We start from the raw sequence: 25232 nt of genomic DNA, 5'->3' as shown, positions 1-25232 counted from the left end.
TCAGGAAGAAACAGCTGGTACTTTGTTGTGGTCAGTGGGCTTCCCTGGGCTCCACACAACACACAGAACACTACTTTTTCTTCCAGGCTCCCAAGGGCTTTCCAAAAATTTAGCTCGGTGAGGGAAACGTTCCCGGAGATCTCTGGGTACTGTTACTGTGTGGACAGCCTGGGCAGGGAGCTGGCAGACACAGGTAAGTGCCTTCCAGCATCTCATCCTTCAGTCTGGGTGGTGTTGAATTCCCAAGGGAAAGGACAAATAACAACTATCAGTCTTCAAACTCATTTGGAAGTTCAATTCCAGTCTTACAAGGGCTAAGAGCAGTGTGACCAATCTAATGCCCACAGGAAGGGCTGGAGCTCACTAATGAAATCCCACCCTGTCTAGCACAGCTTCAGCCAGCAATGAGTGGAGTTGGTGCCTGGGAGCAAATCCTGTCCTCTTTGGGATGTGGAATAGGATTTCTGAATGCCCACTTCCTGCCCACACTAGAAAGCTCTGTCATATTTGACATGTCCTATTAACAAATCTGGGGGGATATAAAGGGCCTGAAGAATTAACTCTTTTCTTCTTGCTTAGGTGGAATCATGGAATTGTTTGGGTTGGAAAAGACCTTTAAAGACATCTAGTCCAACCACTCTGCAACATCTCTCATAACCTCAGGATTTAAACATGTTAATAGTTGATGGGAAGCTGTAGAAGAAATAGTGTTCTTTTTTCAGCAAGGAGGAATGAGGAGGCTGAGAATCTCCAGACCTTCCTTAGATACTGCGGTTTTAATTTTTAACTTATTTTAAAGAGGAAAAACACAAAGCACAATAGCTTGAAATTTAGATAATAGATGAGTACTTCAGCATTTAATTCCCAGAAAGGAAAGAAGTCCTCAAAAAACCTGTGCAGTCAGAGAAGCTACTGAATGTTTTAGCTTTCAGTATGCAACCAAAATGACTTGTAGTTGGTTTTGGTAGCATCTGTTTCCAAAATTCCATCAATTTCTATACTGCAGGCTGAACCTAACAAAACCACAGGCTATAGACAATTATGGGATGTTTCTCCTGTTTGTTTTGGTAGATGTCAAGGCAGAAAGGTGGTGCCTGGGCACCCAGCACTGGATTAGGATTGCACAGTATAACTTCACATTTTACTTGTTTAGATGACTGGATTTATTTTTCCTGAGAGTCTCCCAGCTTTTCTCCTCTGGTATAAAGGTGACTTCTTCCTTAAAAGCAGGCCCTGTGCTAAAAGTCTGTCTTTCCCAGGCTTGGAACTGCTGCTTGATGAGGTTTACGACACGGTTTTCTCCGTGCCAGAGCCTGCCCGCACGTTCACGGAGAGCAGCATCCATCGGATCCTGCAGAGGCGATTCCTGGGGATCCAGCTGGCTACCTCTGGAAAGTTCAGGTGTAAGTGACACCCAGGAGATGCCCTGTAAATCAGGTGGCAGTTCTGGAGCTTTTATGTGACAGCTGCTGTTGGGGAGAGTTGTTCTAGGAGTTTTTTTGCTCTAAAAACGTGTAATATCAGAGTTTTGATGCAAGAATCAAGGTCCCTGAATTGCAGCTGGCTTTTATCCTCTGCACTGTACATTCTTTACCAGCAGATTGTACCTGTCCTCTGATCAGTGCTTCCCCATGTGCCTGCAGATCACATTGTTTGAAATCCCATGAACTCTCCATATCTCTTCCCCTGAGACTATGGAGATGGACTTGTTGATTTATTAAATTGAAAGTCTGAGAAAATGCTCCCGAATTTATGTTGGCACACACAGAAACAGTAAGGATTTTACACTGACCACAACACACACCATTCCCAGGAGGCCACACAAGAGTTTGGCCAGCAAGGCTGAACTTTTGGATCCGCCCTTGGGCCCCATTCCTTCCCTGGTCAGGGCAGGGATATGGGGAGAGAGTTTCTCCACATACAGACAATGAACTCTGCAGGATAGGAGGTCAGGTACCTCCTCCCTCCTAGACCAGAGCCCAAACCAAACTGCCTTGGCTGGGGAGAGCTGGAATCTCCTGTGTGATATTTCATCCTCCCATCCAAAGTCCCAAACTCCTCTGGCATCGCTTTCTGACTCTTGCTAAGGAGTCACATCACCAGAAATATTAAGCAGATAGTGATGTCAGTCTTCTGGCCATATGGTCACACAGTTTTTCTGGCTTTGGGACAAGCTGATCCTTCTGGGGAGTCTTGAAGGCGCATTGCCTCTGCACTGCACGGTGGTTTTGGCTCTGTTCTGGCTGTAGCTGGGGCTGCAGCAGCTGTCAGCACAGATGGAGCTGTACCAGCCACAAGATGGAGATGTGACCTCGTTCATCAGCCACCGAGGGGATGAAGCCCTCACGCTGTCACCCAAAGCCACTCAAATTAGGGAATTTGTCAGAGTCCCCTGGATGAACAGTGCCCTCACTGCCTCACTCAGGTAGCTGGGTAGCTGGAAAGTTCTTGAAGGTGAGAAGTGTTTTTTAGGCTGACAGGTTAATATAATCAAGCAAATTTCTGTTCAGAGGGTAAAGTCCTGTATTGGACAGATCATACCCCAGAAAATTTACTTGCTGAATTTTTTGTCTTCTCTTCCTTTAAGGCCAGCTTGAAATAGTAGGGTCTAGGAAGAGTAGACCCAGAAATAGTAGAGTCTTCAGATCCCTGCAGAAGGAAATGGAGAAGTGGGGTGGTCTCAGCCCAAATCTCCACAGTCAGGTGCAGATCTGTTTGCAGGAGCAATGCCTCATTCTCTTCAGAAACATCAATGTTTGCCTTCAAATCAGTCCCCCAAGCTGTACATCTGTCTCTGATGACAACTTTGCTTTTGCACTAAGGGCTAGAGCTCCCTCAGCCTCCAGCATAATTCCCTGGGAGAAATATTCCTGATCTGCCTACTTGAAACTATGTCTGAAAAATATGTTGAGGTTTTATCTTCTGTTTAGTTTTCAGAAATTAATACCTACAGTAGGAAACCATGGGGAAAATTCTTGATGGGGAAAGAGAATGGAGAATTCCCATTTGAACTGCTACTTGATGTGTCACTGAAAACAATCAGGAAATTAAATTTTTTTCCCCCGAATTTTTTTTTTTTCTCTTCCAAATAGGCAAACAGTGGGATCAAACCGAGGTGGCTCTGAAACTTTAAACTTTCCCTGCTTAAGGCACTCTGTTTTCCCTCCAGGCCCCTCGAGGTGTGAGGCTGAGCGTTCTGCAGCGCTGCGCTTCCAGCACCCCTACGTGCCGTCCTGCTCCGCCGGCGGGGGCTACGCGCCCCTGCAGTGCCAGCAGCAGGGACAGTGCTGGTGTGTGGACACCCAGGGACAGGAGATCCCGGGCACAAGGAGGAGAGGACAGCCCCCAGCCTGTGGTATGTATGAGATTTGCCAAAGGAAAAACGAGCCCCTCACTCAGTGCCTTTAGAACAGAGCAAGTCCTTTCTGGGGTCTGACAGATTCTGCTGTTCAGAGATCCTGAAACCTCCCTACGGTTAAGAGTCATCTTCTAATAAATTATTAAATAGCATACTGCTTTTGTTTTGCTGTTACGATCTTTCTTTAACCTTTTGGTTTTGCATGCAGCAAAGCTTTTCTTTGCTGCTCTGATGTCTGGCTCCTGACTCCAGGAGCTGAGGTGGTAATATAAGGAACTGACTGGGGTAACATGAGAAACAAATGATGGTGATTTTGTGTTTTACCTTCTTCCTTTGGTGAAATGGTGTGGAATTTCATCTCCCATTCTGGCTGTGTTTTTCCAACTCTGCCACTGCATATTTTGCCATGAAAACTGCCAAATCCTGTTAAAAACCACCCAATAAACAATTCAGAAAAGGTGTATAGGTTAGGACTTTGAGAGATTCTACAGAGAATACATCATCAAATGAGTGCCCTAAATGGAAATGACAGCAGAAATGTCCAGGGGCTGGAGGGGAGGAGGAAAGTTAAAAACCTTTGCTATGAAGTGCATTACCTAAATATTCAGGATTGTGCTGGAGGGCTGAGGCACAGGGTCTTAATCTGGGGGCTGCCTTGGGGGAAGGCAATTGCTCTGTCTGTGAGACACTGCACAGCTTCCCAGGCAGCTAAAAAGGGAGGAATCTGCCCTGGGTGTCACGGCTCCAAGTGCTCAGAGTGCTCTGGGCACACATAGGCTTACTGTGAAATGAAAACTTCATGTGCCTTCAAGGCTGATCACCAAGGATATTGCAAGGGAACCTCTGAGAGGCCTTGCCATATGTTGGGAATGGTTGTTTTCTCTTTGAGTGTGCTTTGCTGAGCCCTCCTGATAATTTTTTTTTTTTGGAGGGGGTGGGGGTGAGCTGAAGAAAGGAGGGCAATGACTTCAGGCTGCTTGCAGCTTTTATTGGCAGGCTCAGGAAATTTAAGCTGGGAAAAAATTCTGCAGAGGTTTCACAGATTAACTCCTGAGAAGGTATTTCATGAGGTTACAGCTTCATGCCATGTGTGTGTCTCCAGTTCTCCTCTCTTTTACTTCGTGTTCAAAACCCATGTGGATGTGGTACTTGGGGCCTGGCAGTGCTGGGTTAATGATTGGACTCAATAACCTTACAGGTCTTTTCCAACTTTAATGATTCTGTGATTGTTTAACGTCCTTGGCTCTCACACTCAGCACTGTTAACACTGGAGGAGTCAGAGCACCAGGCAGTCCTGACAGGGACATGCTCCTTTCCAGACCTTTTACAGTAGATTCACGCCAGCAGTGCCTTTGGTGTTTATTTTTTCTTCCTCTGTTTTGATTTGATTCAACAGTGGGTAGGAGGGGAGAGTGTTTATGACCCCTGATCCTACATTTGTTTCATATTACTCTTCTTGTGGAATTGTGGCTTACACTAACTTTTCGGCCCTCTGAGGAATGTTCTTCATCCCTCTAACCAAGAGCCAACATTGAAAACAGAAGGGGCCCATCCTACAGAACGTTCTTTTACAAAAGAACTTCTGGGAAGGGACCCTGAGCTCCTGTCAGGAACTGCAGAGCATGACAAGGGTGCGAAAGCAGGAGTGAAAAAGACATCAGTCACAGAACATCAGATTACTTTTTAGCAGCTTTTTAGGTTTCCAGCTTTTATCCTTTTTTAAAACAGGATTTGTGACTGCTTTATCATATTGCTAGGTTGTGGAATAAATGGAGATGGAGTGGGGAGCCCAAGGGAGCTGGTGCTGGAGCAGACTAAAGCTGCTTATCCATCTTGTCCCCTACAGGGACAGCAGTGGTGCTGAGTGGGAAAGAGTGAGAAACATGGAAAATGCACATAACTTCCAAATATCCTCCTGCAGGTGGGAGATGCCCCAAACAGGAGGTTGAGTCCAGATCATTGTGTTCAGCCCTCCCCTATGGAGTTATCTTCCAGGGATTTGTCTAATTGCCCTCTAACCTTTGATCCTTCCTAGCACTCTGGCAACAAATTTCATGATCATGGTTATGTGCTCTACATCTGGACTGTGAGAAATACTGAATAATAATTGTCTATTGTGATCATGTGGAGAATCCTGCTTTTTTAAAAACCTTTTCCATATTTTTTTGTCCAGGCTGAATGTTCTCTTGTACTGGAAAAGCTGTTCCATCCTCAAAATATTTTTCCCCCCCTTCTCTATAGTTCTGCTACTTTTTCCTCCCTTCTCTTTTTCAAGGACAGGTAACTGTGTGGCATGTGAGTTAAGCTGCTGTGTGCATTCCAGAGATGCAGTCAGTGCCATAACTATCCTGTCTGTCTGATTCTTGGTGTCTTTATATTTAGTAATTCTTTCCTTTTTTGCTGTCTTCTGAGCCCTAAGCTCACTGATGTGTTGCATCCTTACTTGGAGCTGTTGCTGCCTGTGTATCAGTGTACAGATGGGGCTGGATGCAGCTACCCCTGTGACACAGGTTAGCCCAGGATATGGGTGCCCAGGGCCACTGTTGGTACTCTCAATATGCTGACATTTGACTATTTTTGTTGAAACTCTATATTTTTTCCCTTAGAGCTCATTCATGAATGCCATCTGGTCCTTAGCACTCTATTACTGCTAACTTTGACAATCCATTTTCAAACCTCTTGCAACAAACACCTCACTATGAAACTGAAGATCTAGTTAGGAAACTTTCATAAATTCCTCATTAGTGGACATTGTTTAAAATAATTTTCTGTTCTTCCACAATTTATTTCTCCTTCTTAGGTTCCCACATTTCACCTGGATCATTGGAGGTTTTTACTAGCAGCAGGCATCCTACTAGAGAGCTAAAATATTTGGAAAAGACATTTTTCATTCTTTCAGCCATGGGAACAGGGATGAGAATTTACATTGGGAAGCAACAGAACCAGTAAAAGACCACAGAACAGAGAACTCGGCAGTGGGGAAGGAATGTTTCCTTTCATTTTGGGTCTTGACTGAAGGATTGTATTTGTAGAGCATATATTTCAACTATATTTCAACTGTATATAAATATATATGTAATATAAGTATATTTCAACCTCCTTAACAATGTACATGATGCATAGTTGAGAAGCAGGTTAATCTATAATATTGTTTTTGCCCCAGTTACTTGAAAGAGAGCAATAGAATCACAAGTCCTGAAGGTTCTAAAACGTATTTCTTTTCTTTTTTAAATCTGTCTGTAGGTGAGGAGCACTCGTGCATCTCCGAGCGGCGCCAGGCCTTGTCGAGGCTCCTTTATGGCCCTGCTGGGTACTTCAGCCAGTCCAGTTTGTTCTCCACACCAGATAAGCAGTCTGACAAAATTGATGGCTTTTCAAGAGCCTGCCCTCCCTCTTTCAAGGAGCTGTTTCTGGACTCTGGATTGTCATCCCCACTTGCACAAAGCCCATTTGCCAGCCAGACTCCTGAGCTAGAAACCACCCTTAGTGAAGCCATCACAGGGATGTTCCCATCGAGGGAACTGGCTCAGGTGGCACTGCAATTTACTGCCAATCCAAAGCGTTTCCAAGAAAACCTCTTTGGAGGAAGGTTCTTGAAGAATTTGATCCAGTTTAACTTCACTGGGGTACTTGGCACTAGTGGGAAGTACAGCATTGGCCAGTTTTTCCCACAGGTGGATGTGATGGATAATGGCCAAGGCCCTCTGGCATCAGCTGAGGCACTTTCTCTGGAGGTATCAAAGGGAAGCTCCATTTTGAGTAAACCTCTCATGGGCAGCTTTGGCCGCACAGTAACTCTGCAGGACAATCAGAATCTGATGAAATTCCTTTCTTCTGTCCTGGAACTACCAGAGTTCTTGACTTTTCTTCAACAAGTAATTTCTGTCCCCAAAAGCGTAGCTGAAGATTTAGGTGAAGTGGTGAAACTAGCTCTGGGATCCAAAGGCTGTGGTGAGGAGCCAAAGGACTTGTTTGTTCCAACATGCACCAAGGAGGGCAGGTATGAGGAAGTTCAGTGCTATGCAGGAGAGTGCTGGTGTTTGGACACTTTGGGTAAGGAGGTTCCAGGCTCAAGAATTCAGGGCAAACGCCCAAGGTGTCCCACTGAGTGTGAGAAGCAAAGGAGAAACCTGAAAAACCTGAAGCAAAGCCTGCCTGCAGGATCAGATCTCTTTATTCCCTCTTGTACTGAGGATGGAGACTTTCTGCCACTCCAGTGTTATGGGACAAATTGCTTCTGTGTCGATTTGAATGGCAAGACTATTCCAGGAATAAGGGGGAAAGCTGGAAAGCTGATGCAATGTAAGTCTTAGGGACTGGAAATTTAAAGATGCTGTGTTTTGTATTGGGATTTCATGGTTCTTTCTTCATATCTGATTACATCTGGAAATAAATGGATGACGTATGCAAATGTCTTCTAACAGGAAAGCAAGCCAGCTTTACAGTGGCAGGGGGATAGTCAGAAATACAGTGTGTGTCAGCCTTGATATCCCAAGTCCTAAAGGTGGTCAGGGTGTAGGGTGGGCACACTCAAACAGAGGAGCCTGAGATCTTGCCTGGTTACTGAACATGTCATTGGCATGTCTCTACCAGAGTGTGCAGCTGGAGTGTGTGACATCCATGATGCCCAGGAGACCTGGAGCATCCCTGGAGCTGAATGTGACCCCTGCCTAGTGAAAAAGCCCTTTTACTTCCAGACCAAGTCACCTGGGCACGGTCACTGGCTCATCTTTTCATAAGAAACAAAGATTTTCAGTGCCTTAAACTGTGGACTTGATTTAGTCTTTTTAGCTCAAGAATATATCCTAGAATTGGTAAGATACCATAGGACTCCAAACACAGGAGGGTGATTGCTTGGTTGGTTGGTTGGTACATAGGTTTCTCACAAGTCACAAAGTCAGGCCAAAATGGTGAGTTGCAAATGACTTTTGAAATCAATTTGATAGAGTATGAATTGCCTCTCCTTGCCCTTTTCTTTATGGAATATGAAGAAAGAAGGAAGCACATAGGCAGTTAATATTTGTCTTTCTAGTTTCTGTGAACTGAAAATGACACATCAACAGGGAGAGCAGACCAAGAGGAGAGCCTCCTTCTCATTTTGGGAGAAATAGCAGTGTCCAGCAGTTGAGAGTGGTGCATAGTGAGGGAGCTCCTCTGAATAGCAGTTTGCAGAAGTAGTAGGGAGTTTGTTGTAATGATCTGAATTGAGAGGGGATTGATACCCAACAACCCATTTGTAGTGCAATACAAAATAAAAAGGTTCAGAATTCTCTGGTGCTCAAAAGAAGATGAGCCCCCTTGGTTGGTTGGGTTTGTAGAGCTGCTTGGTGGCAATGTGAAAGTTGGCTCTGGAGATGGCAGAAAAGGCTTCCAAACCAAACTCACTCCAGTATTTTGAGGGATGTTATTTTTTATAATCAGTAGCAATGTTCTGTAGAGTGTAGGAAGAGAGGACACAGAGTCTTAACATTCTGGTACAGTCCATGAGGTAATAAAATGAGTATTATCCCACTATTCAGATGGTTGCTTTTGCAGTGATTGGCTGAACAACAAATAACAACCTTTACCAAGTATATCTGAAAATACCTGATTGATGTAAGCAGATTCAGGAAGGCATTTAGTGGCACCTGGCCCCCCAGTAAGAACTACAAGTACCCAGTGTACTCACAAATTTTAAAAAACCATATCTATATTCATCTTGGAGGGCTCACATCCCTTTGGAAATCTTGCCCTGGTTCAGTGTGGGACCTTAATATCGTTAAGCGATATTGTACCTTAGTAACAGGCCAGGAATCTTGTTATTATTGGGCTGAGTGGCCAAGTTTATTAGTGGTGTTTATTGTGCCAGAGGACAGGGGTATTGTATGTCTTTGGTGTGTTCAGAAGATGTGCATGTTTTTCTTTTCCCAGGCCCAAGTGCTTGCCAGGTAACAGCTGGTCAGGAGTTTCTGCGGGCTGTGAAGCTCCTGTTGTCAGATCCAAGTGCTGTGCCTCAGTTGCCCAGCCTTTACCTGCCTCAGTGTGATGCTGCAGGTGGCTGGAGGCAGGTGCAGTGCAGTGGCCCCCCTGAGCAAGCCTTCGAGTGGTACGAAAGGTGGATCGCAGAGAACAACGAGGGCAAACCCCTGCCTGTTCCTGATCTATTGAACATAATAGCTGGGTATAAAGAGGCATCCTCTGGAGACTTTTCAGCTTTTGTTAAAGCTTTGTATGCAGCTGGGCACCAGAATGTCTTCCCCACATTCTCCATGTACTCCTCCTTCACGGATCTCCCTCCTCAAGTGCTGGAAGGAAACCTGACCAGTTTATCTGAGAACATTTTGCTGGACCCATATACGTTCTGGCAGCTTCTGACTGAGCAGCTGAGCTACTACCCAGGACCCTATACTGATTTCAGTGCTCCATTAGGCCACTTTGAACTTCGTGATTGTTGGTGTGTTGACAGCAAAGGAGGCGAGCTGGAAGGAACAAAGGCAGGCGTGAACCAGGTTCCAGCATGTAAGTAAACAATTTCTGGCATATAAATAGGAGTGTTTTCTGGTCTTTTATGTTATGCCCCAAGAGGGGGAGGTCCCTTCAATTGCTGTGAAGTAGCAGACAATCATTTGTCAGAAAGATCATCTGCACTGCCATTATTGCTGGATGTCTGAAGTAGGATAACTCATTTCCAGTAAATAAGTGGTGGCTGAGCTTTAGGAATAAGGAAAGATAAAGTTTGTGTAGATTTTATAATTTGGAGTTTGCACATATAATGGTTTTGCAGAAGGTACTTAGCCAGGTGGTAAAGGATATTAGAAAGTGTGAAGAGTTATATGGAAAAATCAGAATTACACTGTAATGTAAATGACTTTCAAGGATGCCTTAAAATGAAGCAAGAGAGATTTTCTTTACTGTTTTAGTATGTGGTCAAGAGTAACAGATATTCCCCAGAAGTCACTAGGAGGAGAGTGAGGCCACCACTGAAGTTCAGTAAGCTCTCTGTCTACACACATCCTGCAACGTGCTGGGCCCTCTTTGGGGTTACTCCAGCAGATGACCTATATTATAAATGCCATCACTGAAATTGTTCTCATCACATAGTATTTTTCCAGCTGTGAAGAAGAGACAGCACAATGAACTGGTAGAGATTCTAGTTGTGTGGGCAAGTGAGGAATAAAGGGGATGAAGCAGATTAACAGAGTTATTTTGGAGGAGCAGCTTTTGTGGAGCTGGTTCAGTGCTATGAACTGCCCTTTCTGGGTCAGTAGATGTATGGAGGGGACAGGCTGCCACTTCAGACCCAAAGGATATACCTTCATTTTCCTTTCTGACTCTCACTTCTGATTATCCACCTTTTTTTGTGGCAGCAATGAGGGAATGTTCTGTAGAGATGTATTGATTCAGATTGTAACCGGTAAGTAATTTAAAACATGGAGTCTTTGACCCAGGACATGGAGAATGTTTGTGTGACTTGTGGCACTCTTAGACTCTTGTTAAAGAGCTAAGCACTGACAAGTCTCCTTTGCTTCATTATGCAATTCTACACTGATTTCAGAGGGAAAAAAACAATGCTAATTAAAAGACCAGTTAGTTTTCACATGCAAATATTTGCTTGATTTAGATGAAAGCTGTTAATATACTCTCCATATATATGCTTTTTTATACAGGCCCTGGTATATGTGAAGGTGTGAAGCAACAGGCCATGAAATTTGTGGAGGATGCAGAGCAGCTCATCCTGGCCTCAAATGGGTCCCAGTTTGCCTTTGGAGAGAGCTTCTTGCTGGCAAAGGGGATACAGCTGATGGACAGTGAGCTCCTGCGCTCTGCTGGGCCCTACGGGCTGGAGACAGGCATCTCCCAAAAGCTGCTGCTGGGAAGTGACTCTGCTCTTCAGCTGGCTGCTTGGTCAGGTGGGTGGAAGGGAGAGGAGGGCTGAATTAAATGAATTCTGAATTGCCCAGAATCTGTGCAAGAACACTTGGTGTCAAATGCAACTTTGCTGAAAAGCAGGTGCCACTCAGCAGGTGTAATTAATCAGGGTCATTAAGCTGCCACTCCAAGAACTGATTTCAGTTGTTTCATATGTATGAGACAATGCAAATGTAAAATCTGGGCATTAACCAGCCTTTATGTACTTAAATTTATTTATTAATTTGTCTTCTGATGCACAGGGAATATTCAGATTTTTGCAAATATGTGCATTTAATGTATCCTGTGTTGGGCACTAGAAGCTTTCTTTTACTTCTCTTTTATAGTCCTGCAGTTCTACTGGCAGAGTCACTTTACATCAAAACGTTCTGCTGGGGAAGCAGCACAGCTGGGATTTCTCCCTTACATCCCTCAGTGTGATGGCCTGGGAAACTGGGAGCCAACTCAGTGCTATCAGAGCACAGGTGAGCAATTTCTTTCAAGACACTCTGGGCTATCTAAACAAAAAAAAAAAACCCCAAACCCAAACAAGATAAAAAATCCCCTAAGAATTCTAAATAAAAGATAGAAATCCAGTAGTAGTCAGACCGGAGGAAGGTGATGTGGTCTACAAGATGTGTGTAAATTGGCTGGACTCAGATGGCAGCTCATTGGGGCTCAAAAATCAGTAGATATTTGGTTGCTTGCTGATAATTGTGTTCTTTGGGAGTTGGTACCAGGGGCTGGTATTGCTTAATGCTTTCACCCATGACCATGATGATGGTGGAGCACGCCCTCAGCAAGTTTGTGGATGATGCCAAATTTCTGGGAGTAGGTGACAGGGCTGCAGTGGGGGAGTCTCACCAGAGCTGCTGCATTTCCATTTACACCACTGCTCTCAGGTGTGGTCTGCTTACCCCTGGATAGCAGAGTTACCTGTGACTTGGATTTACTGACCCCTTTCTGTGGAGCTGCTGAGGGTGAAAATCTTCCTAGTATGCAACATCTAAAATAAAGCTGCTTTTCTTCCCCGGCCAGGTCATTGCTGGTGTGTGAATGAGAGAGGTCGTTATGTGATGGATTCCTTGGTCTCACGCTCAGCAGAACTTCCCAAATGTCAGTTGGGTTTCCTTCCTAAATATTTGTCTTTACCTGTTCTTGCAAATTTTAATATCTATTGGAAATTCTAATATGATATGCATGAAGTAAGGCTTGCTTCTAACCATTGCAAGAAAAGTGAAAATATATTCATATTTTGCTAATGAATTTAATTTCACTGTGTGTGATTTTGGCTTGCATGATTTGAGAGTGGACCCTCTACTGTTGGCAGCCCTGCCTGAGAGGGGGACCGGACCAGTTATCCAACCAGGAATCTCCAGAGGTCCCTTCCAACCTCAGCTGTGATTTTATCAAACACCAATCAGGAATTCCCTGCCTGAGACTGTAGCAGTGCCTAATGCAGAAGTGTGAGGGAACTAGTGATGTAACTCTTTCTCTTGCTTAGGTCTGAAACTTGATTTCATTTAAAAAATGTTTTCTCTCTGACAGGCCAGACTTCATGTCAGCAATCTCGAGCCAATGCCCTAATTTCCAGCTGGAGACAGAGCAGTGCAAAGCTGGACACCTCTACAGCTGATCTGTTCATCCCCAACTGCCTCGAGGTGATTTGACATGGCTGAGGGAGGAGGCAGTTTTACCATGCCACAGTCACGTACACTTTCTGTCCAGGCTCCTGAAGTGCACTTCTATTAACCTGAAAGAAAAGACAAAACTAACAGCTGGTGTTGCCCTGCAGAAGGCAGAATTTAAATATTTTTGAGATGGAGAGTGGGAATAGGAAGCTCTGTGCCTGCCCACACCTCCCTCCCACAGGCTGGCTCTGCCTGGTGCTCTTGCAGAGCAGTGATTAAAAGGCACATCTTAATTGAATGACATTTGGGGGGCTCTTCCTTCCTAAGCTGTGAGAGAATGTCAGTGTGAGAGAGAGCTGGTTGCAGATGTCCCAGAGAAACAGGGTCTGTGATGCTCTCAAAATGTGGCAGTGAGCAGGATAAAGACAGGCAAGGAATTATGTCATGTAATAGAATCATTACCATATAAATAATCATATTTTATAATATAAATCATGTAATCCTTTAGGTTGGAAAACACTGCAAAGATCAAGTCCAACTGTTACCCCAGCATTGCTGAGTCCACCACTGAATTTAAGCACCACATCTACACATTTTTTGAACACATTTCAAACTAGGATTTTATCAGAGCTTTATCTCAGTGGACTTAGTCTACAGCCTTCTTAATGTTTTGACTCAGTGATCTTAGAGGTCTTTTCCAACATAAATGCTTCTTGATTCTCTCAAGGACTAGTCTATCAAATTAGTTATGCTGTATTTTGTGTTTCTTTTCAATATGTTTTAATAATGCACAGGTGTAAATATAATAAAACATTTTAAGCAACCCTTGGGGTATGGATTTTGGTGTGTCTGTATTAAAATACATTGCTCTGCAATGACAGGTCCTTGATTCTTTGTAGACAGGAGAATACACTGTGCTGCAGAGATCTGACACAGATATTTGGTGTGTGGATCCTGTGTCAGGAGAAATATTCCAGCGTGGCAGCAGAGGCTTGGATGGCAATCCTGAGTGTGAGTAATGCTTTGCCCCCTGCCTGTGATGACTCATGCTGTTCCTTTTCAGAATGCTGCCTGTGAAACATGGGAGGCTCATAGTTTAATTCCTCAGTGATAGGGTACAAACTCAGCAACACTGAAAGGGTATCTGAAAATAATTACCCTTTACTTTCAGAACAGCAGAAATAAAACAGTCTAGACAAACTTATGAATGTGTTTCTATGCATTTTTTAATCTTTGATTTCTTACCACCATTTAAACTAATTAAAAATATAAATGATCATATCACTACTTTTAAAATTACCTTGATCAAAAATTTTTACTAAAAGCTAAATTTTTACTAACTTGATTTTTTTTTTTGCCTCCTAAATATCAGTCTCTAAATGATACACCATCACATTTGTAACAACAACAACAACAAAAAAAGATATAAATGAAAAATAAATAACAGCATTTTTTCAACTATTTTTCTAAAGGAGTATCACTTGTATTTTAATCTTTAGAAAAAAATGTGGGTCTTTTTCTAGTAGAAGTAATTTCTAGATTCTACAATTCTGAATTCTAGAAGAAGCTCATTTCTATAATGAAGCAAATAATTTGTTTTCTTGGTCACTCTTCTTTCTTCCTACCAAGAAAACAGTCTGGAAGCACTGCTGGTAAAGTCTTTAGGTCAATTTGTTGCCTTCTATTCTGTGTGTTGCAAGGAATCTGTCTGTTTGCAGGTCCCAGTGTCTGTACCATGCTGAAGTCCAGAGCAGTCTCAGGAGCAGCTGGCAGAGGCTACGTGCCCCAGTGTGCAGGGGACAAGGGGGGTTTCTCCCCTGTGCAGTGCAGCCAGGACCAGGAGAGCTGCTGGTGCGTCTTGGGCAATGGAGAGGAGGTGCCAGGGACACGAGTGAATGGGGGAACACCGAAATGTGCAAGTGAGTCCTGCTTCAGGGCTTTCACTCCTGAGCAAATCCAGGCCTGAGATTTAACCCAGATCCTAAATTCTTCCACTCCCTAGTCGAATTTAATCTTATTTCTTCAGACCTTTAGAGATGTTTGCTCAAGCAACATGCTTATCTTTGTGTTGTAGCAGATTTCAGACCTGCCTGGGCATGCTGTCCAGTTTTCTTCAGGTGTTTTGTGAGGGGGAAAAAAGGAGAAGAGAATAGATCCTTGATTTTTCCCAATTCATAAAATTGGTTGAATCAAACCATTTGAGCTATGAAACCCAGCTATAAGGCCAATCTGAACAACTTGCTGCAAACTTGAACCTGCTCCAGTCTGAGCTGGCTCTGGGATTAAAACCCATTCAGCTGACTAAAATAAAATTTGAAAAATGTATGCTTCTGCCACTCTGGCTTTTGGCTTGTGACCAGAATTGTGAAAAAGATGTGCCAAAACATTGCATATTCACAGAGTATTTCCTGAATGACCAGAGCTGTGAAGCACTGGAATTCACTCATGGTTTCCAGTGAGATATCCAATGGGAGACATTTGGATAAATTTAATTTGCAATGTCCTTTATGCATTTTCCCACCACTGAAGTGAAGCAAAATTAATTAAACTTTCTACAAGGCTTTGTTCCAAAATGTAATGATTAGTGGAAAGCAGAGATGTAAAAAGAAAACCTTCAACAGTTGTCTGCAGGACACTGCTGTTTTCATAGTTTTTTTTTTTTTTCTGATTTTTTTTTTGATTGTTTGTTTTGGGGGAGAAGAGTTGGAAAAATGTTGGGGAAATGAGACCACATAATTTGCTTCAGTTTCCTTTTGTGATTCTGCTGTACAAAGATCAACACAAGCTTGTGCTCACTGACCAAATAGAAGATGTGACACTTGAGGACAGGGGTTAGTGGAGGAGCTGATAGTGCTGGGCTCAATGACCTTACAGGTCATTTCAAACTTAATGATTCTACAATTCTCTTGTAAAACACCTGAATGTGTCAACCCAATTGCCTGCAAGGTTTTTATCAACTAGGTAGCTGCTCAGCCAACTTGGGAATTTCTTTGGGCTCTCTTGTATCAATAGAGAGTTCTGAGGGTGGGGTTTTATGAGGCCAGGAGACCCCATGGCTGTATCTGCCCCATGCTTGTGGTGTGGTGTGGAGATGCCAACTGAGCTCTGAGGAGATGAGCTCCAAAGCAGGGTGGTGTAGTTCCCTGAACCTGGCCATCCAAGGCAGGTCTTTAGCTCTTCAGAGAAGCAGAGCTGCCCACAAATACAGTGCTGCTGCCATTCTGTACTTTACCTTGAGAAAATAGTGAATAATAGTGGTGATTGACCTTTCTTTTTTAAAATCCTGAGCTGAGAAGAACTGCCTTGAAAGTGTAGTGGGGACCTGGTTTTTCTGAGAGCTATTTGTTATTTTCTGCATAAAGATCAAAATAATCTTTAATTGTTTCCCTGGATTTTGAAAGAGCAATGAAAGTTTTCATGATATACAACTTAGTTACTGTGTAAAAATAAAGAATCAAAAGTTAGTTTTCTTCTCAGTCTACTCAACCTCATGCCTCTAGTCCTGGGAATTACTAATAATTGTTCAGGAAAAAGGAGTACTATATTGCTACCTTGGAGATCTTGTCTATCAGCAAAATAAGCTGTTGTGGTGGGAAAATATGATAAATTTCTCCTCCAGCATCAGAACAAACAGCTGTAAACCGAAAGTAATAACTCAGAGTGCCCAGTACATGCCAGGAGGTTTTCATTAGTTTAATCACTTCCATCAGAGGTAGAATCCAACTTTTTCTAGCTGACATGCGCTGGAGAGACGATGCCAAGTACCCTAGCAGTCCTCACATGCTTCTCCCCTCCTCATGCCCACATCCCATAACTGAGTAGAGACAGAAGAGAGACAGGTTTCCAGAGAAGGTCCTGGAGATATTAATTTCCTTGTGAAAAATCTGTGGAAATACCTATGAAAGAAGTTTAATGGCCAGGATAAGTATTACAATCTCTTTAACAGAGCTATATTCTGGTGCTAAAACCTTGGGAGATGTATCAGAGGTTTGTTAAGCACAAGTGCCAGGTTTCCACCTTTACTGAGAGAGTCTGGCTCCAGAGTCAATGAGTGAAGAGAAGGAATGTAGTGGCCCCATTTATTGAGTTATTGCAAAAAAGTTGCTGTAAAGCAGACTTGGATAAAAATATGCATTTGGCAATTCAGAGAGGCAGATATGAAAGGTTTTTTGTTGGCATTGAAATGCTCAGAGTTGGAAAACAAAGATGTTCTGCACACACTGGATCCCAGATTCATCCTGCAATGTTTTAGTACTTTAACTGAAAGTTTAATACAAGGTTTTTAATACTTTAAATTAAGTGTCTGCTTAGTTATGGTATTAATCTTCATATCTCCATCAGAAGGGGAGAGGGAGGGTGCTCAGACCTGAACCACCATCAATATTTGCCTCCCTTCAATAAATGGGAAGTTTAGAACTGATATGAGCATTGTAGTTTGGAAAATGATCTATATATACACCAAGCAAGTGAATTGTATGATATGATAACATCTTTTTCTTTGTAATTATTTATAAGTGAGGAAGTTGGGTTTTTTTGTTCCTATGTTTCATAGTTCTGGAACTCCTAAGTATTTAACTATTGCTGGATATATTTAATAATTAAGTTGGGATTTGGCTAATATTGAGTGAAGCAGTTGGCTTGTACTGATAAGTAAAAATTAATTATCACTGTAATTAATCTGTATAATAGTCTGTTAGAGTGGGCTAGCAGGGTTTGAATGACTGTATTCATACAGAGTGAATTGATAGGGAAAGTTGTGCTCCATCCAACTCTAAAGCTGTATACTACTGTTTATTACTGTTTATTTATATATATGTATAATATATAATATACATATATATATAATATATTTATATATAATGCATATTCTGCCCTACTGGTCACTAGAAGCATCATGGTGCTGCTGAAGGCACCACAGTCATGGGTTCCTGATCTCAAACCTTTCAAACTTCAGTCTAAAGGGAACTGAAATAGGTTTGTTTGGCCTTGCCTGTTTCCACTAGATATCTTCTGTAAAGGTTTGTTCTGCTGTGGGTTAGAAATCTCCTTCTCATTTCCCGCTTAAATTTATTCATGACTGTTCAAAATGTATCTGTTCCTAGAAACCACGCACGTCCCTTTCTGCACCTGATGCATTGCCCATCACCTTCCATCAGCTTCAGTAAACTGAACCAAGCTGACCTCAAACCAGATCAAAGTTGATGAGTGGGAAAGGCTCAGGGTGCTGTCTAGATTTGAATCTGTAGATATGAGGGGTTTATGGACTTTATCCTAGAAGCCAACATAGGATGTCCCTAACACGTATACCCTTTCTCCCCTGCCTGCAGGTCCGCAGTGTGCTCTGCCATTTGGTGCCTCAGCAGTTGCCAATGGGGCTGTACTTTGTGAAAACGTCCCTGGGCAAGCTCCAAGCATCCAGCAGTGCCAGCTCATGTGTCGCCAGGGCTTCCACAGTGCCACTCCCAACACCTCATTCCAGTGTGACACGCGGCAGCGGCGCTGGGTCTCGGCTGCCCCTCTGCTCCAGGCCTGCCAGAGTATGTCTGACCTGACCTGATCTGACCTGACCTGATCTGATCTGATCTGATCTGCTGGGGCTTGGGGAGGGCTCAGAGTAATGTAAACAGTGCAAAAATCATCTTTTATCACAGAACTACAGTGAGAATAACAGCCATAGTTATAGGGGTGCTGCTAAGCTGAGGTGCAGAAGATGTGTTCTGTCCTCTGCCATCTTCACCTCTGGCTCTTGGCTGGCCCCGGTGCCAGAAACTGTCCCTCTTGACTGTAATAATAGAGCTATAAATAGCTATTCAATCTATATGCAGATTTTTCTTGTTAGTTAAAAGATGCTGGCACCGTAAGTGATTCTGATGGAACTACTTAGTCCTGGAAGAACAGATGAGCACCAGATGTTTGAATTTGGCACAACTTGACTGTTTATTTGCATAATCAAGTCACTGTTACTTCTGCATCTTTTTTGCAGCAGTCTGTTCTTAAGGATTATTGTTGTATTTGTTGGCTGACTTCTGGTATTTTTCAAACCATTTTGCTTTCAAGAAAAAAATGGCACTTTAAATCTTGGAAGAATTTGATGTCCAATTTGATGTCCATTCAGAGCTCATGCAAATGGATATTAATGTTGGTCTTTTCAATTATTTTAAAAAATACATATATTCTGATCAAAATAGCAATTTGTAGCAGTGCTGAACTTTGAGAAATGCAGGTTTTCCTGCCAAGTTTGCAGCTACTTTTCATTTCCAGAATTGGTTACACCCATTAGTCAGTCTTCAGAATGGGTTAAACTCTTCTATTCCAAACTCTAATATTTTTAAACCTTCAATTTCAGACTGGAACTTTTGTCTGTTTCTGATTGTGTTTGTGAGGTTTCTGTAGCATGGTATGAAATAACTTTCATGTTTGCCTGATGGCAGTGGAATTACTTTGTAGGGACAGAGGACAGTGTGTGGCAATCTGCTGTAAAGTTTACTGTAAGCCAAGGACTTCCCCCAGTAATTTGTGTTTGGAATGGAGCATGGTTTTAAGGAGAAATAAAAAATTTCCAACCATTGGAAGGCAATTGAACAAACTTCACAATAATGGAGAATTCACCAAAACACTTAGTAATTTGTTCCAATGGACAATTACTATCACTCTCAAAGATCATATTTCCTGTTCTTTATGTATATATCTAGAGACTGTGGCTAAATCAGCTCTTTAATACTCTCTGGAAAACTGAGCAGAGAGAGGGCTTTGTGCCTTGCAGGAAGAAGCAGGGGTTTGTGTCCTCTGGTCCTGGCTGCCATTCTCCTTGGGTGCTCTCCAGGCTTCCTCATGCTCATTTTTGGGGTGAGGGATGAGGAACTGTTCTCCAGCAGTGACACTTGTCTGTGATGCAGGGAGGGCCTGCAGAGGAGCTGAATGAGGGAGAGTTCTGCTGCTTGTCCAGCCTGGTGGGATAAGAGCCAGCTCCATTTGGAGGTAGAATGACAGCAAAACTGCTGAACCTGGGATAACAAACCTTCCATGAAGCCTGGGATCAGTGTTACTCCAAGGGAGACAAGAAATACGCATATTTTTTTCTTGCTAAAAGCTGATTAAATAGATTTTGATTTTCTGACTGATGAGCTCACAGATTTTGTCATCAATTTGTGTGATTAGCTTCACTTGAGTTCGCTGTCAAAAGCTCAGACAGATCTTGTGGATGTCCATGGTAATGTCATTATTCTGCAAATTTATTCTCTTCTAAAACTCATTCCCAGTTAGTTTGACAAGCTGGGTTTCCAGAAGCCCATTTACATTAGTATTAATTTCTTTCACCATTAAATTACTTTTTTAATAGAAGTGTTTTCATGATTGCATGTAAGAAAAGTGAAAATTCTTGTCTTTCTTTTCTAAGTATTGGCATAATATCTGCTTTCAGGTAATTCTCTGGAACTTATAATTTGCTAAGGCTTATGAAAAATTATCAGTAATGATCCAGATTGTCCTTATCCATCTGTGACTTAGTGCTCCAGTGTAAAATATCTCTTCATTATTATCTATCACTTGTTTTTTTCTCTAATGCAAAATATTTATATTTATCAAGCTTGTGTCTTGCTGCTTGTTATTTACTGACAACTCTACTGCCTTCATCTAAAAGGGGGAGATACTTTTGATGCAACATGAAATGCCAAATCAATGTTGTCTTTTCTCAAAGTAACTCTGGAGGTCAGGCTCCTCATCAGTGAGGTTACTAAATGCCGTCTCTACTTCATTTTTAGAGCTCCAATTATTTCAGACAGTCCAAGCTCAAACACACTTTCAACTACGCCTGCCTCCTGAGAAGACATGCAGTTCTGACTACTCTGGATTACTCCAGGCATTCCAGATTTTTATTTTAGATGAATTGAAGGCTCGTGGTTTATGTCACCTCCAGGTAATTTAAATTCCTTATCTTCCATTATCGGTGGATTTTGTTGGTTTGGTTTGGTTTGGTTTTCTTTGGTTGGGCTCTGTGTCACATCAAAAATTAAAAAAAGTGAGACACAGCATAGACCTTTGTCTGTTTGAGAAATGTGGAAGAATGGAATATGCCACAAAATCTGTCAGGATTGGCAGCTATCTCATATGGATGAGTGGGAAAATAAGAGGTTTAGTCTCACACCACATCATCAGATCAGTTTAGTTCCAGTCATAAAAGTCATATCACACTGGCCCAATATTTGTTAAAAATTAGTTTCAATGGGAGAGAATATTTTGACTGCTTACAGTGAGCATATGGCTTACTGAAATTCTATTTTCTTGCTTCTGGTTGTGCAGCCCCTTTTGACAGTGTTACTTTGAGTATAGTACAGTGCAAATGATTAGGGCAAGGCAAGAACAAGGAAGTCCTCAGGTTGACTAACTGTGATTTCATTTAATTCTGAATTCAAGGTAAATGCATTTGGAAAAACTGGCTCAGTTTCCATGTGTGACGATTCCACTGTTTATGTCGAATGCCTGAGCGTGGATCGCCTGGGAGTGAACATCACCTGGAGGACTCAGCTGGAAAACATCCCAACAGCTTCTCTCCCTGACTTACATGATATTGGTAACTTTTATTTCTCTGATGTTTCTGTGGCTTAAACCTGATTTTCTTTTAATCATTTTGTTTCCATCTTTATAACACTAGCATTGTGTTTTTGAGCTTTTAGTGTTGATATATTTCCCTTCTCAGGCTGTGGCCACACAGGGGAAAGAAGCTATAATTAAATGTTTCTTTCAGATAGGACTGCCTCTCCCAGCTGCTGTAACTAGGATTGAAAATTACTTTATTGGGCATGATCTGAACTTTATTGGGCATGAACATGTCCCAGATGTTAATTTCCATTAGATAAGTCCTCAGTGGCGGAAAAGTGATTTTATTCATTGTATTCAGAGAAACACAATTCACACATTGTCAAAAACTTAACTGATTTCTTCCAATTTATTTTTTGACTTTTTTTCTGCCCTTTTCCTTTTTTTTCTATTAGTTGCATTATCTTTGACACTAAAGAATGATCCTTACTTCTGACATCCTAGAGCAACTATACAGAGACTGCTGACTGGCAGATGTTTACTGTGGTTTCCACAAGAGTTAGGGATGGTGTAAGGAACTTCTTCTAAAGCAGTCAGTATTTTCCTTCAAAATAAAAGGTATTAAGAATATATCCCAAGTTCAAATGCCCTCTGTAGGCACATGAAGAATAGTGGCCTATATCAAGAATTGTGTGGCCAGCAGGACCAGAGCTGTGACTGTCCCCCATACTCAGCACTGGTGAATGCTGAATCTTGAATCCTGTGTTCATTTTCAGACCCCTCACTTCAAAAAGGACATTGAGGTTCTAGAATGTGTCCAGAGAAGGGCAATGGAGCTGGGGAAGGGTGTGGAGCTTAAGTCTGATGCAGAGCAGTTGAGGGAGCTGGGGCTGTTTAGCCTGGAGAAAAGAGGAGATTGTTTTGCTCTCTACAGCTGCCTGAAGGGAGGTGGGGATCATTCCCTTCTCCCAGGTCTCAAGTGACAGAACAAGAGGAAATGGGCTCAGGGTGTCCCAGGGGAGGTTCAGATTAGATATTAGAAATGTTTTCATTGACAGAATGGTCAGGCATTAGAATAACCTGGCCAGGCAAGTGGTGGAGCCATGGGCAATGTTCAGGGGGAATCTGGATGTGTCACTTGAGGATCTCATGTAGGGGTGATTATGCTGCTGCTGGGTTGGTGGTTGGACTAGATTATCTTGCAGGTCTCTCCCAACCTTGGTGATTCTGTGTGACTTTTCTCCAGTTTTACTGCTTTGAAATAGTGTTCCCAGCACTAAACAGAAACAGCTCTGCCTGCATGTGTCCTTCTAACTTTGGGGCTTGGAGATACGTGTCCTACAGCAATTCTGCTTGGTCAGAACTGAATTCAAAGTCCTTCAGGACACAGATGGCAGCTGCAGTGGTCCTGTAGTTCCTGGCAATAGAATTTGATATTGTTTACATCCATTCAGTTGTTCTGTATTCTAAGGGGAACACAAACCACAGAATGACAGAATGGTTTGGTTAGGACAGGAGCTTTAAAGGTCACCTAGTCCAACACCCCTGCCATGAGCAGTGACATCTTCAACTCATCTGGGTTCCTCAGAGTCACTTCCAATTTGACCTTGAACATTTTCAGGGGAGGGGCACCTACTGCCTCCCTGGGCAACTTGGTAAAGTGTTTCACCACCATCACTGTAAAAAACTTCCTCCTTATATCTAATCTAAATATATTTAATCTGATAATCTGATATATTTTATCCAATATTCCATTGCCCCTGTGAATATTCAAGAAGTTTGAAGAAAGTGAATCAAAGTAGAAATGTGTTTGGTTTTATATTCAAGTTTTCTTTTGAAAGGGTTTCTCTTGGAAGGCATTGCCTTTTTGACCCTTCCCACACTATAAATTCCCTGTAGTACAAAAGTAGCTTTATGTGGGAATGCTTGGATGGTTTCAGAGCAGAACCTGCTCTCTTTGTATAATGTAAATTGTCCCATTATGTTCCACCTTCCATTGCCTGCTAAGGCAGCTTTGGGGCCTTCTGTTTGAGGTGTCTTTGGGTGCATTTAAACAGGGTGAGTTAAGTAAGGCTATAATTTTATAGATGCTGTACAGATTCATTATGGTCTCCTGTTCATTAACATGCTTGTATTTCTGCATCTGCCTCTGTTTTTAACTTCATCAGTTTCTCTGTGGTTATCCATTCCTGTGTTATGGAAATGTCTTTCATGCTATTTTGTTCTTTTTTTTTCCCTCTTTAGAAAATGCAATTGTTGGGGAAAATCTCATTGGAGCATTTATAAATGAGATTAAGGATGGTGTTTTTCTGCTGCATTTGGATTCCAAGCAGTTCCTAGCAGATTCTGTCATTGATTTTCCCCGGGATGAAGAGTTTGATCTGTCTCCCCGTGTGCAGCTCGGATGCAGAAGTGGGTTTCAAAGAATTTCATCTCCTGGGAAAGCAGGCCCTAATTCACAAGGATGTGGTATGTCTCATTTCTAACTTTCCATTCTTAGATGTTGTCAGGAGTCAGTATAAAGCTGAAATTAGAAAGTCATCAGTGACCTTGTGTGTAAGGTTCATATTTGAAAGGTGTGAGGCACTGATGTGAATAGGAGAGATGGGAATTAGTGCTTTGTTTACTATTCAGTGCTTGTGAACCAATGATTTGGAAATAGACATCATGGCACTGGCATTGTATAGAAAGTTTTTTAAACATTTTTGAGATTTTTGTTAGCATTTTAGATCTGTCTGGTAATAGAAGGTCTTTCTGTAATGCATGTGGTCATTAATAAGAAGATTTCACAAAGAGAATGTAGCCAGAGCTTCAGATAATGATGGATTACCTGGAATAGAAACCTAGATGAAGAAATACCAAAAGTCCTGACATTGTGAATTCCTGGTCCAAGTCCAGCCAGCTCAGATGGAAGATTTTTTGGTGCTGGCCAACACCCAGACCTAACTGCACTTCTGCTCTCTTTTCTTCTTCTTTCCTTCTGTTTAGTCTGCTTCCCTGGAACAGGCTCCCTTTCTGCCAGCATCCTGCTTAGGGCTGCCAAACCTGCCTTTTCCAGAGCTCCCTGTGGCTGTGCCAAGCTGTCCTTGGTACCAGGTCACGCTGCCAAAGTGCCTTTGCCTTAAGAGCCCCACTCCTGTTTCTGTCAACACCAGCCTTCCTTCAGATCCTGGTTGTTCTTGTTGGCCCAGTTGTGCTCAATGAGTCCATGTCTCATTTATGGAGTTTGGGAGGTATTCACTATATCTAGCCTTTTTTTTCTCCAGGGAATAGAGGAGAGATACTTGTAGGTATGAGGTAACAGAAGCAGGTGTTGGATAAATTTTCCAGTGTTGGGAACATCTTCAAATCTTCATCGTTATGAAGCAAATTTCATCACTTCACCATTATGAAGCAAATCAGAATATGTGAAAAAAACTTATCTCACTACTTGGTGTGATGTTTCTCTTTAAGTCCAGAGAGTTTCCTAATGCCTGGGTTAGGTACTCAGGTGATGAACCACTTTTGAACTGCTGCAGTTTCCAGCTTGGATCTATAAGGGTAAATTGGCTGCAGGTTCAGTTCATCTCCAGTCTGAAACACTTCAGATCTGGGTTATTTAAACATATGCAGAAAAAAAAATTAATTCCTGCTGAGTCCAGAGTCCATAACAACTTGCAGCTACTTAACAAGATGTAGTGTTGTGTTGCTTAAAGGTATCATTATTTTTTAAGTAGAATCCATCCCTTAGAGCAGAACTTACAAAGAACTGGATCTTTCTGCTGAGTACTGCCTCCAGGCATAAAGGCCTCTAGGAAGCAGTGAATTAACTTGCCTTGTGA

General features: G+C 42.4%; 1 protein-coding gene across 1 annotated transcript in view; it reads left to right on the top strand.

Annotated features, from left to right (window-relative positions):
- The window catches only part of TG (thyroglobulin), a 145637-nt gene that overhangs the window by 8477 nt on the left and 111928 nt on the right, over nucleotides 1-25232 (top strand). The window contains exons 6-20 of the mRNA XM_088062023.1: nucleotides 87-193; nucleotides 1260-1403; nucleotides 3170-3355; nucleotides 6602-7660; nucleotides 9269-9856; nucleotides 11005-11247; nucleotides 11593-11730; nucleotides 12284-12361; nucleotides 12794-12906; nucleotides 13776-13887; nucleotides 14595-14795; nucleotides 18204-18413; nucleotides 20637-20791; nucleotides 21289-21445; nucleotides 23656-23880. Coding sequence (XP_087918149.1) covers nucleotides 87-193; nucleotides 1260-1403; nucleotides 3170-3355; nucleotides 6602-7660; nucleotides 9269-9856; nucleotides 11005-11247; nucleotides 11593-11730; nucleotides 12284-12361; nucleotides 12794-12906; nucleotides 13776-13887; nucleotides 14595-14795; nucleotides 18204-18413; nucleotides 20637-20791; nucleotides 21289-21445; nucleotides 23656-23880 — 3716 coding nt within the window. The remainder of the gene's footprint in view (nucleotides 1-86; nucleotides 194-1259; nucleotides 1404-3169; nucleotides 3356-6601; nucleotides 7661-9268; nucleotides 9857-11004; nucleotides 11248-11592; nucleotides 11731-12283; nucleotides 12362-12793; nucleotides 12907-13775; nucleotides 13888-14594; nucleotides 14796-18203; nucleotides 18414-20636; nucleotides 20792-21288; nucleotides 21446-23655; nucleotides 23881-25232) is intronic.

Source organism: Pseudopodoces humilis, chromosome 1 (assembly GCF_049639895.1).
Source record: "Pseudopodoces humilis isolate 2021_Gansu_Grassland_sample_001 chromosome 1, ASM4963989v1, whole genome shotgun sequence".
In the NCBI taxonomy this organism is placed as follows: Eukaryota; Metazoa; Chordata; class Aves; order Passeriformes; family Paridae; genus Pseudopodoces; species Pseudopodoces humilis.
Note: the sequence above shows the minus strand (reverse complement) of the source record. Positions and strands in the feature narration are given on the sequence as shown.